The sequence below is a fragment of the Rhinichthys klamathensis genome, unplaced genomic scaffold (genome assembly GCF_029890125.1).
Source record: "Rhinichthys klamathensis goyatoka isolate OS25496 unplaced genomic scaffold, OSU_Roscu_1.1 h1tg000068l_1, whole genome shotgun sequence".
NCBI classification, from domain to species: Eukaryota; Metazoa; Chordata; class Actinopteri; order Cypriniformes; family Leuciscidae; genus Rhinichthys; species Rhinichthys klamathensis.
The window spans coordinates 873693-886434 of record NW_026606611.1 but is presented as its reverse complement, the minus strand read 5'-3'; the positions used below and the strand labels follow the sequence as shown (position 1 = coordinate 886434).

The window sequence follows — 12742 nt, the reverse complement described above, 5'->3', positions numbered from 1 at the left end:
ACAACATGCCACACCGATTTAAACCCAGCTCGGGTTTTCTGCTAGATCAACATTAAAGATTTAGCCTACCGGTATCTCAACTCTTAAATAACAGATATAAGGTTAAAATAATATCAGATTTGTCTCGTTTTAAAAACACACAAAAAACAGAGATGAAAAATTAACTTCAGTAAGAAATGTACTTTTGCTATGGTTAAATGTTCAGGGATATCTTCCAAAGACTTTTTGAATTTTGGCAAATTTATTTCTCTATATTGTGTTGACAAGGCAACTAGTAAATATGTCATGCTGGCATGTGTGTTAAAACTACAGCCCCACGTTAGTTTGTGCCCCGCTCACCCCTACCATAAGTACCACAGTAAACCATGGGTATTTTTGTAGATTTTATCTTGTGTAATAATACTACTCCTATACTAATAATAGACAAGTCTGAGTGATTCGAGATAAAACAATCCATTTTGATGGTCCGTTTAACTTTAAATGTTCTTTTCCTCAGTATATGGCTTCATGTCTGTGTCGATACCGCTGGAGGATCCTGTTCTTCTGTTCGCCGTGCATACTGCTGCTCCCAGTCTACATCTATGTCTCCATGGTTCTGATCTATGTCATGACACACGGTGCACCTGGTGTTCATCCTGTGCTGCAGAAACACTTTACTGCCAGTGGTCTCAACCACTCCAGAGATCTGGCTCCCCATCCTGTGAAATCCTTCTGGAGAAGCGAGCTAAACAGTGGAGCACTATGGAACATCATCCAGTATATGATAGATTCCCACTATAACCCCATCCTAAATCCTCATCTGGCTGCAAACCCACCCAGTATTTCTTACAAAACAGAAAAGTCCAGAAGAAGTGGGAATGGATGCTCTCCAGATTTAGAGATTAACATGCCAGATTACTCGACTCTACCAACGCAGATGAAAGATTTTGTGACCAGCATGCACTGTCGAGAATATCCGTTGATAATAGATCCTTTAGATGTTTGTGATGGTGGTCCGCTAGCAAAGAATCGGGCACCAACGTTGCTCCTGGCCATCAAAACTCAGCCTGTGGATTTCCTGAACAGAGAAGCGATAAGAGAAACTTGGGGGCGTTCAGGAAGAATAAAAAGCCGAGGTGGGCAGCAAAGGCTTGTTCGCAGGGTCTTCCTTCTGGGGAAGTCCAAAGACTTGCATATTGAAGAGAAATTGCAATTAGAGAGTGATAAATATGGTGACATCATCCAATGGGAATTCATGGACACGTTATTTAACCTCACCCTGAAGGATGTGCTGTTCTGGGACTGGTTCTCAAGGCGATGCCCACATGCCCGTTTCATTTTTAAAGGTGATGATGATATCTTTGTGAGGACGCCTGCTCTCCTAGACTATCTGCTGGCCGAGGAGGCAAATGAAAGCTTCTCAAATGGATCAAGGCAGCCAAATAAAATGGAGACGTTTGTTGTGGGGGACGTGATAAACAATGCAGCACCTATGCGCTCTAATGGGAGTAAGTACTACATTCCAGAGAGCTTCTTTAAAGGGACTTACTCATCATATCCTGGTGGAGGGGGGGTGGTTTACTCTGGTTCTCTGGCCCATAGGCTTTTGGAGGTGTCACAAAAGGTTCACCTGTTCCCCATTGATGATGTCTACCTGGGCATGTGTCTTCAGAGACTGGGAGTGTACCCTATCCACCACCCTGCCTTCCTCACCTTTGACTTCCCCAAGGATAAGCCCAAGGGACCCTGTGCGAATCACACCATCCTCCTGGTGCACAAGCGTAGCCCAGCTGAGATGTTCCAACTTTGGACCGAAACGTCGATGCCCAGTTCTGAATGCAGAAATGCAACTCTGAGAGTCGAAACTAAAGTTGAGTTTAGCAAACAGGAATCAGTTCTCAATAGCTTTCCTTTCCCCCTGACACTTGAAAACTGATGTTATACATTGCATGGTCTTTTATTTGAAATTTTTTTTTTAAGTTGCGACGAAACAGAAGTGGCATCAGATCTTTACTTCCATATTGCGACGTAAAGAGAATTCTGCATTTCATTCGATTACAAATTACGAGGTCACGTTAAGGTCTATAATATTTTTATATGGACAAAATTGTGGGCAAAACAACAAGCATACAAAACAAAGTTTATTACAAAACCTTATTAACAAGAATTATGATACATAATCTGTTTCCTTTTAATGAAACAAAAATGACTTTTAGATTGGAAACCAAACTAAACCAGAAACACCATCTGAAAGCCAATAGAGAGAAATGATTCAGCTCTGAAAATGTGTTTGTTTTAAACCCAATTAAGGTTCATTTTCATAGAAAACTGGTCTTGGTCTTGGTCATGCTGTAGTGTAAGCATCATCCAGTATCATTTGCAGTTTGCTTGTTTTATGCTCTTCCTTCATCTTCCTTTTCCTCATCTTCATCAGTCTCTTCCTCACTCTCACTGTAGAGAACAGTGGCACGATTGGTGTTCACGAAAAGATCACTGTCGTCATCCTCTGAGTCGCTGTCATCCTCCTCCTTGGTTTTTCTTTCACTTCTTTCTTTCAGTGTTCCCTCGTTCCTCTCATCGGATGTGCGATCCTCCTGGAATCCTGCTGGCCTGTGTGAAGTGTGAAAATGAGGTTTACTAAACACATTTCAGCTTTGTTTTTATGAACAGTTCTGAACACTATATATATATATATTAGGGCTGTGAAAATTAACGTTAACATGCTATTTATATTTAACGCAATTAACGCAACATCCGTTTTTCCTGTTATACTTTTGCTAGCATTACATTATTTTATCACCACCTTATTCATGCAAATGTTTTAAACCATTCAAGCGCGATAAGACACAAAAGAGAACGCAGTGCAGGACTGGCACACACATCTGTGAATCTCCTGTCTGTGACACACACTTGCGAAAATGTGCATCTGCTTCAGACAGCACTTGAATGGACAAAAAAACACAAAATTATGCCAAAATGCCCAGTTTGTCGAGTATCCTCGCAAGCACAGTCTTAAAGGAGTTAAATGAAGTAAAGAGTTGTGAGAAAATGGGATGTGGCAGGTCTTAAAGTGACAGCAGCCTAATAAACCCGCTGCTGTCTGTCATTAAGGATAATCAAAGAACAAAAACAAAAAAAGAGAAAATCACTCACTGCTCGACTGAATAACTTTTGTAGCTTTAATAATGATTAATCATATTTAATTTATGCAGTAAAGACAGTGAAGTGTTTGATAACTTTATTCAATTTCTGTATATATCCTACCTGTTAGACCTACCTGAAAATCTTAAAGCACTTTTTATAAGCATACATATAAGGTTACTTTTTGTGCATTTTGACAGGGTAAAAATGTAAAATCTGAACCGGTCTGACTGGGCCAATAGAGCCCCGATATAGTGAAGGGCAATGGTTAATGTGACATTTATTACAATGGGTTTCTGTGAAGATTGTTTTAAGTTCACTTAAATTAAACAATGTTAGTTTTTTTTAAAGCCTAATAAATGTTAAAAATTATGGCTTTTAATTATACTGTAATGCTGAATGGCTATAATGGCTAAAATTGAGGAGGACAAATCTATTTCATAGACATCAGTAGCAGTATTGATATAGGTGATACTGTTCTTCTAACATAAAAAGATGCCATTAAACTAATATTTAAAACAGGCTACTGTCTTTATGTTGTTTCTACAATAATTTGGAAATTATTACAATATAAAAATCTATTAAAAACTTTAATGTTGCGTGTGATTAATTGCAATTTCCCAAGTTCCTTTGTCCACATAATCTTTAAGCTAATAAGGTTAAGCGTATTTGGTTTGCTGTCCGCAGTGGAGGGGCTCGAGGAAGCATCTTCAACTCGAGCTTAGATATACCCCCCAGTGGGACTACTAATGCTTGGATGATGATGAGTATGGTAGCAAGATGCCTAAATTATGTAGGTGGAGTTGGGGAGGTGGAGGGATGCCAAAACAGCTGATGCCAGAGCAAGGTGAGCGGCTGCTTATATGCTCCGGCAGTTAATTGAAAGATTAGATGGGTTCACTCCTCCTGAAATTACGTTGTGAACTTCACTAATCACAGAAAAATGTGTGATTAATTGATTGACAGCATATAATGTTTGTTTATATATACAATTATGAAATACATTATACAAGTAATATGGTATATATAATAAAGTAATAATAATAATAATAGTTATTATTGAGTTATTAAACTAAACTGGTAAAAAAAAGAGACACAATGGCCTTACCAGACACCAAGTTTCCTCAGGTACTGAATGTGGTCCCTATAAAGTATGAAGCTTATTTCTCCTTTCACCTTTTCTCCTTCTTTAATAGGATCAACAATGACGAAGTCTCCTAAAAATAGAGAAAGATTTTGAAAACATGTTAGTGTCTGTCTTTAAGAACAGAGTTGTTATATGCCCAGGAAAGGCAGAACAAACTAACCTCGTTTGATCCAGAGGTTCTTGCGGAACTTAGTAGGCATACTGACGAGGTAGCGCTCGCCACTGCCAGTCACAGCTTCATGGAGGTTGTTGCCATTACTTCCCAAGACCTGTGATGAGGAGGTGGTGTGTTACTAACATTACTAACATAGTAGAATCAGAATATTAGGTTCTCAAAGCCGTACAGATCCCAAAAACTAGTGCAATTGTACCCTCATGATATTCTGGTCTTCAGTGGGTGTGATATAGTCCTCCAGAAGTTCTTTGACTACGTGTTTGCGTTTGGTTGCCTTTGACATGGTGGATATAAACCTCTGAAAAACGTGTCACCTGAAAAAAAGTACATTTTTTGTTTGTTTGAGAAATTGAGTTAAGAGGCTGGTATATGAGAAAACGCATGTGAACTGTCAAGAAAGAACAAAGTGGTACTTTCTCAAATAGCAAATGATCACCTTAGGCCAACTCATGTTCCTTTGCAATGCCTCGTCAACATACACACAAACTATATCCTGACACCCTGGAAACCAGAGGCCACTATATCATGATCATTATAAATACATTATTCAAAAAGTAAATCATTTCACCTATGATAACCCAACAGTACTGTTCATTAAATTAAATCATGCTGTGGAAACATGTGGTCTTCATGTTGTGTTGACAAATAAAAACCTTCAATGTCTAGATTTATTCACACTGTAAAAGCACACATTTCCATAGTCACTTACCTAGAAACTGTACATGAACCTCTAGTTGTTTTCTGAATTTATTTACTAATGGCATTGAGATGAATTGAGAGCGTTTACTCGAATCTTCTAAAGAGAGGTGTGAAGCCAAACACGTCAGAAGAGACAGGTTTGACATTTTCAAATTAAAAGCCACACGTGGTGAGAGGATCATAGATCCTCATAGATCCATATTTTATATGTCTTTGGAGGAGATGGTGAAAATGAACGTCCTGTAAAATATGTGTAAATGATCTATTCACAATCATGTATTTCATAATAATAATAATAATAATAAAAACAACATAATTTTTTTGCCGGTTCCTGGGAAACTTTTATTTTGATATATTAGTTTCACTGTTCACATTATAAAATATCAACATCAAGCCAGGCTGATAAAATACGTTAAAATATGTAATGAAATTTAGGTTCAGGTTTGTTTGTTTGTTTGTAACAAACTAATACGATATTCAGGGCGCAAACTCGCATTTGGATGCAGTAAATCATAAAGATGTGGAGATTGAAAACCCTCCATCACAAAGCAAGTGGATCTGCCAGTGATTTGGAGGAGTTTAAACGCAAGAGAAGAGAGTTTGAGAAAGGTGTGTATGTGTGTGCTGTACTATTGGGCCTCTATATTATTTTAACCCTGTCATGTTGATTTTATATGTTTTAATGTTGGCAACATAATACAATATTGACACATTCATCTATCCATAGCTCTTAGACAGGCACGTAGAGACAGACATCTCATCAGTAAGAGACTCCTGCAGAATGTGGATGAGGAAGACTCAGTGGAGACTGGCTCCACCCCTCTGTCACCTGAACAGGTGAGTCTTCAGAGATAAAAGTTCATTTATTAAGCTCCCTCAACAAACTACACATATTTGATGTCACATTGCTTGTGTATTTATTTAGGGTGTGTTTTATGTTTAACATTAGGTCAGAGAGTTGATACGTGGAGTCCAGTCTGGGGGTGAGGAGAAAGCAGTTCGTCTTGCATCTCTAAGAAAAGCACTAAGAAACCCAGAGACCCAACTCACTTTCATTAAGTATAACTTCAAAACCAACACAGAGCTTACTCCATCTTATTTAAGGAAGCCTATATAATATTTCACAGTATTAAGTGCTGTTATTCCGTCTATAAAATTATTGGATAGCCATGTATCCATAAATACTGTACTTCCTAATGCAGTGCCTCTATTTCCTTCAGATCCGAGAACAGCATGCACATGTTGATCGGGCAGCTCACTGCTCATAATGCCCAGTGTCAGCTGGAAGCAGCACACTGTCTCCATGAGCTGTCTCACTCTACTCATCCCAGCGTAGGTCAGGCCTGTCTGGCTGCGGGCCCGTACCTCCTCACCTACCTCTCCAGCCAGAGCACCAAGCTAACGGTCAGTGAGTTACCGCTTTAAAGTCAGGGTCAGAGGGATGCAATCCATCGTTCCTCATGAATTTGTCTCTTTTGTCTTTTCCTTTAGGAACTCTGTTTATACACTCTGGGAAATCTGTGTCCTGAAAGCGCTGTAGTTAGAGAGAAGCTTCTAGCTCAGGGAATCATTTCTGCACTGGCAAACTGTATTCACGTAAGCTCATTTGGGTTACTAATATTAAACGATCACTTTTGTGCCTGTAAACTCTTACTGGTTATAATCAACCTGACTTTCAAACACAAGTCTTAGCATATATACGGATGATGGTGCATTCTTATAGGATGAATCTCACCAAAACTTTTCTGCATCATATATTTTTTTTTTCTTCAAAAATTACATTTTGCATTTTTAAACTTACGTGTGTGTCTATCTGAAATATTAAAAATATTTCTTCCTTTTGATTTTGGGGTGAAATGTGACCGGGTGATTTCTCTGTTCTAGAATCAGAGGTATAATCTGGCAGTGGTGGAGGCGGTTGGTTTCACTTTGTCTCAGCTGCTACAAGCCAAAGACGCAACTGAAAAAATCATCCCGTAAGTGACCAGAGCTTGTTACTTTAGGTTTTTCAGTACAACCCCTGGCAAAAGTTATGGAATCACCACATTTAGTTGATGTTCACCTTGCTTTATTACTTTATAGCAAATAAACATATAATGGCATGTTTTTTTCCAGATCAAGTAGAGGGTGCTAAAAATGCTAATTAGTCACCAGTTAAAAGAGAGCGAGAAAATACAATTTTTTTAAATATTTTTTTTTATGATGATAATTTTTATAATTTTGTCCTCAACATTGAGCGATTCCATACTTTTTCCCTCTACTTGATCTGGAAATTGTTTTAGGTGTTTCATAAAGCCAGAATGTTAAGCTATTGAACAAAAATATTTTTGGTTTATATCTGTGATTTTGTTTATTTACTAATAAAGTAAAATATCAGGGAACATCCTCCAAGTGTGGCGATTCCATAACTTTGGCCTGGGGTTGTATGTGGAACAAATGAACTGAGGTCTCGGAATGCTGAAATTGCTACAGTTTTCTCTTGTTGATGCCATCGACAAATAGGATATCCATCTCAACATGCCACTCTTCTCTCTGTGTGTCTGTTGTGTGTTTTTAAACCCCAGAGCGGTCATGGCTTCAGAAATAGTCCCTCATGTGATCTCAGCATTGACTCCAGATCCTGAGTTTGGTTTTGGGCCAGCGATCGAGTGTATGTGGTGTTTGCACTATTTAGTCAGCAGGTGTGGCCTTTCCTCCTTTCATACTTTTTCACTCCACAAAAACAGAATAATGGAGAATTGTTCTAAACCTGTTTAGTGCCAGTTCTGCAAGATAATGTAAGTTCTGGAACAAAAGGTGACTAGTGGGTAAAAAATAATTTAATGTATGACATGACGTTTGTGTTTTGCTTGCAGTAATTTGGATAACTCGATGCTGATTGCACAAGGCGCCCTCTCACAGTGCAGTGCTGTTTTGATCACACTAGGAGGCGCTGTTGCTCAAGGAAACATTGAGGGTGGACTGGAGTTGGTAAGCCATCACAGCTAAATATTTATTATCGACATCACCTACATACTGCAAATCTGGTTAAAAATGAGAGTAATTTTAAATTGGCATGTTCACTGAACAGAAACAGTATCTATATTAATTTACAATAATCCAATTATCAATGTTGTTATAATGAATTCTTACCATTACATTATTTCTTGAATCTCATGAAGCATAATGGAATTGTGGTATAGATGCTGATGCAACGTCGTAGTTGAGCTTTCATACAATAATATTTGACCTTCAGCTCTCAAACAGTTCAAATTGCACAGTTTATCAGCAATAGGATCATGTGATTCCTGATGAGTCTCTCATCTCATAGAACTCATAGTGCTTTCCTTTGGACCCTGACTTTGGTTTTTGCTGTGCAGCTCATTTGGCCTCTTCTGCGTTGCCTTGGTAACCTGCTGGTCAGTGGAGGTGACGTAATGCCAGAGGACACTCGTCTCCTCGCTGCACTGTGTGTCTTCAGTCAGACTTACCTTCACCTTCATCCTGCTCTGTCCAGAGAGAGCCTGTGGGCGCTCAACAACCTCACCGGTGAGCAGGACATTAGCATGCATTTGCTCATCTCAATTAACTCAGCAATAAAGCTCAAACTAACTTGTGTTTTAATGGAGAAAACAAATTTCTCACAATTATGACCGCGATTTATACAATTTGATTTATTTTTCAGTTGGTTCAAGTGGGTTCTGCTCTGGCCTACTGCTCCTCAACATGGTTCCCATTTTGATCCAATTTCTGTCTTTTTCGAAAGGAATTAACACAATGGTGAGGAACAGGCATGCATATATACATTACTCTAACATATATACCTACATTTTTGGACTCTGATCCACAATGAGGTGTATATACACAGTACTGTGCAAAAGTCATTAGTATTTTCACCCAAAAAATGGTTTTAAGCCAGTTATTTATATCTCTCGCTTTATGTCAGTAGGAAGTCTACATTTCCAAACATTCATTTGGCCATTAATTGTAATAATCCAGTGAGATTTTTGTATGCACAAGAAATCTGACAGTCAGTTATGATCCACACTATGGCAAGCCGTTTTAACTTTTATTCATTTCCAGGATATGAATACTTGATATCAACAATTCAATTTTCACTAGTTAAAATTATAATTATTGATATCAGGAATAATATTTCTACTAGTAACAATGGCAATTTTTGATATCAGGAATTACATTTTCACTAGTAACAATGCTAATTCTTGACATCAACATTTACATTTTCACTAGTTAAAATTATAATTCTTGATATCAACAATTGAATTGCAACTAGTAAAAACTATAATTCTTGATATCTGTAATTGTATTTTCACTAGTGAAATGTCACCATAGGCTGCCATTCAAAATCAATTCTTGATATCAAGAATTTATTTCTTACTAGTTGAAATTCCAATTTCACATATCAGAAATACAATTCTTACTAGTAAAAACCTTTATTTTTGATATCAAGAATTAAATTGTCACTAGTTGAAATGTCTATTCTTGATATCAACAATTGAATTGCTACTAGTAACAATGTTCATTTTTGATATCAATAATTCAATTTTCACTAGTGACAATGTTAATTTCTGATATCATGAATGTGATTGTTACTAGTAAGAAAGCCATTTTAGATATCTGAAATAATATTGATATCAGAAATACATTTTCAGATATCAAAAATGAAATTTTTTACTAGTAGCAATTCAGTTATATCAAGAATAGACATTTAGACTAGTGATGATTTAATTATTGATATCAGGAATTCGCATTTTTACTAGTAACAATGTAATTATTGATATCAAAAATTATATTTCTACTAGTAAGAAATCAATTCTTGATATCAACAATTGATTTTGAATGGCAGTCTATGGTGACATTTCACTAGTGAAAATACAATTGTTGATATCAAGAATTACATTTTTGATATAAATAATTCAATTGTTGATATCAAGAATTGAATTGTTGATATCAACAATTGAATTGTTGATATCAAAAATGTAATTGTTGATATCAAAAATGTAATTGTTGATATCAAAAATGTAATTGTTGATATCAAGTATTCATATCCTGGAAATGAATAAAAGTTAAAACGGCTTGCCATATCCACACAGAGATCTGATCTCACCATCATCGAATTTATCTGTGATTACATGAAGAAACAGAAAAAACTGAATAAATCCAGGAGAACTGTTGCAACGTCTCTAAGACGCTTGAAGAAACTTTCCTGCAAAGATACAGTACTGTGAAAAGTTACAGCACTAAAAATGCTGTAAAGTGAGGATGCTTCCAAAAATAATGTTATAAATAGATTTTATTTATCTATTAACTAAATCAAATCAATATTTGGTGTGAGCACCCTTTGCATTTAAAACAGCTTTTGTCTTTCAGTCTCATTGTGCGTACAAAAATCTCACTGGATTATTATAATTAATGGCAAAATGAATGTTTGGAAATGTAAACTGATATTTCCTACTGAAAGATATTAATAATTGGCCTAAAACCATTTTTTAAAGGTGAAAATACTATGTAATACTGTGCCATATAATGGTTAATATATATTAACCATTGTTATAAACAGTTTTATCTCCCTGCTGCTTTAGTCTACTATACTCATATTCACAAAAACGTGTACATTTCCATAACTTACACATCTAACGTTCTCACAACCATTAATGTTTGTACAAGGCACTGAGAATTCTGGGTAATATCGCACATCATGGCACAGAATACTGTGTTGGATTGACACAAGCAGGGCTGCTCAGCGCCCTGTGTGCCACACTCAAGATGGCCGAGCCGGAAGTGGTGACGCTGAGCCTGGAAGTGCTGTACATGCTGCTATCCAGCAGCCCACAGGTGAGTGTGATCACAATCCTGTCTCACTTAAACACTGTTGTTTTAGTATCATTGAGAGACTATTATAGTTTTATTAAAGGTACATTTTGTAACTTTTGGCCCTTTAGCGGTTAAAAAAACAAAACTGCATGCATTTTGATTGTGCGGATGAATAAGACCCTTCACAATTGATAATGCTTTACAATAAACTATGTTAGAGAGCTAGGAATGGCAATTTATCTGTTTAATAGAATACAATACATTACCCACCTGTTGAGTGATAAACACCATCTGCATCGCTTTTATAACATTTCAAATCCTTCAGTTCTCACCATCTCCAAAAAGCCAAGCCAATGTTGATTCTGGTTTTATTACGAGCTCTGTCTCGTTCTCTTTTTGCCAGCAGACTCTCCTCTTTTCTGCGTTTTTCTTCTTCTCAAACGGGTGATTCTCCGGAGGTTGGAGATATAGCTGATCCATGTCAACATTTCGCACTCGTTGTGACAACTAACCTGTACCTGATCTACATAATGTACCTTTAATATTTTGAATTAGTTTTAGAATTTTTATATGTTCCATTATCATTTTAAATTTTAAAGTGTAAATAATTTTGTGTTTTTGTCATCTTTATTAGTTTTTTATGTCTATGAAGTTTTTATGAATTTTTATTTTAGCTATAGTTACTTTATTTTCATACATCAAGTTAAACTAAATGAAAATGACAAGTGTTGTGTGGGCAACTGGCTGAATTATTATTATTTTTATTTACATTTAAGTATGTTTTTTTATGGTTTCATTTTTAATTAACTATAATAACCCTGCATTTAAAATCACTTTACATTAATCTATGTATGACGATTAATGACAGGCTTACTTAGAATTCACTTGACGAGCAAATTAAGTTGAAGTGCTCCTGCTTGTAACAGGTGATTGAGGAGTTTACGAGGTTAAATGGTGTTCCTCTGCTGGAAGCGATTCAGTATAACAGTGAAGAAGAGCAACGTCTCAAAGCTGCCTACATTCTCGATCATCTCTTCCCTTCTTTCTCTGAGGTCAGTACTGCATTTACCTGTTCATATTTATGGGCATATTATAAGTTAGGAATCACCATTATTTTTTCTTTTCTTTTTTTTAAGGTGGAGAGTCTTTCATCATAACACCAATTGTTAAAAATCCATTATACACCAATGACAGAATTGCAAAGATAAATTTTTTTCTCTTCCATTTTTTTTTTCACTTTCTCTTTTCTTCAAGCATTCAGTTATGCAAGTGTGCAGCAAATAAATTACTTTTTTGCTGCTTATGTGAAGCATGTCTTTTTTTTTTTGACGATCAGACTGACCCATGGATGCGATGGTTCAATGGTCTAGTAGTAAGTGCCCAGTTGGATTTTGCCATGTCTTCAAAATTCAGTACATGAGTTATACAACCCTCATATCATTGTGACAACAGCACAAACACAAATACTGTTATATATATATATATATATATATATATATATATATATAATATTTTGTTATCTTAAACCCCCAAAATGTCAGGTGGTGCAACTGTCTGAACAAATGAACAGACCTTTATAAATGTCAGTCGTTTTAGAGCTGTTGAGATAATTGAAAAACCTTTGTCTAGCAATTTGTATATTCTCATAATGTTAAGGTGGCAACTGCAAACATGGCTCTTTTTGTCACGGTATACAAACCACTGGTTCCTTCTTGTCTCGTGTTTATGTTGTTGTATGAAAGCACGTGTGTAGTGGGTGTGACTGAGTGACGTTCCTTGATCCGCTC

At 36.5% G+C, this 12742-nt stretch overlaps 3 protein-coding genes across 3 annotated transcripts; 2 read left to right on the top strand and 1 right to left on the bottom strand.

The window, feature by feature from the left end:
- Positions 1–496: 496 nt before the first annotated feature.
- LOC130084711 (N-acetyllactosaminide beta-1,3-N-acetylglucosaminyltransferase 2-like) lies at positions 497–1955 on the top strand. Its single transcript, XM_056250131.1, has one exon. The coding sequence runs from the start codon at positions 500–502 to the stop codon at positions 1913–1915; it is 1416 nt and encodes a 471-aa protein (XP_056106106.1). The 5' UTR covers positions 497–499; the 3' UTR covers positions 1916–1955.
- Positions 1956–2102: 147 nt separating this feature from the next.
- On the bottom strand, positions 2103–5297 carry eif1ad (eukaryotic translation initiation factor 1A domain containing). The gene is made up of 5 exons (XM_056250187.1): positions 5152–5297; positions 4639–4756; positions 4428–4536; positions 4229–4337; positions 2103–2589 (listed from the first exon to the last, which is right to left on the bottom strand). Exons 2-5 carry the CDS (start codon positions 4723–4725, stop codon positions 2373–2375), a joined length of 522 nt encoding a protein of 173 aa, XP_056106162.1. The 5' UTR covers positions 4726–4756; positions 5152–5297; the 3' UTR covers positions 2103–2372.
- A 285-nt stretch (positions 5298–5582) lies between these two features.
- On the top strand, positions 5583–12119 carry tmco6 (transmembrane and coiled-coil domains 6). The gene is made up of 13 exons (XM_056250186.1): positions 5583–5750; positions 5869–5978; positions 6091–6200; positions 6362–6545; positions 6633–6737; positions 7026–7117; positions 7706–7822; positions 7997–8111; positions 8501–8669; positions 8806–8900; positions 10809–10976; positions 11882–12007; positions 12092–12119. Exons 1-13 carry the CDS (start codon positions 5660–5662, stop codon positions 12110–12112), a joined length of 1503 nt encoding a protein of 500 aa, XP_056106161.1. The 5' UTR covers positions 5583–5659; the 3' UTR covers positions 12113–12119.
- The last annotated feature ends 623 nt before the right edge of the window (positions 12120–12742 follow it).

Excerpts from the sequence above, each read along its gene's own strand:
- eif1ad (XM_056250187.1), bottom strand. The coding sequence starts at position 4,725 with ATGTCAAAGGCAACCAAACGCAAACACGTAGTCAAAGAACTTCTGGAG. Across the intron at positions 4,537-4,638 it reads AAGACCAGAATATCATGAGG|GTCTTGGGAAGTAATGGCAA; the intron begins GTACAATTGCAC and ends TCCTCATCACAG. Across the intron at positions 4,338-4,427 it reads GAACCTCTGGATCAAACGAG|GAGACTTCGTCATTGTTGAT; the intron begins GTTAGTTTGTTC and ends CTCTATTTTTAG.
- tmco6 (XM_056250186.1), top strand. The coding sequence starts at position 5,660 with ATGTGGAGATTGAAAACCCTCCATCACAAAGCAAGTGGATCTGCCAGT. Across the intron at positions 6,201-6,361 it reads ACCCAACTCACTTTCATTAA|ATCCGAGAACAGCATGCACA; the intron begins GTATAACTTCAA and ends TATTTCCTTCAG. Across the intron at positions 8,670-8,805 it reads GGCGCTCAACAACCTCACCG|TTGGTTCAAGTGGGTTCTGC; the intron begins GTGAGCAGGACA and ends TTTATTTTTCAG.
- LOC130084711 (XM_056250131.1), top strand. The coding sequence starts at position 500 with ATGGCTTCATGTCTGTGTCGATACCGCTGGAGGATCCTGTTCTTCTGT.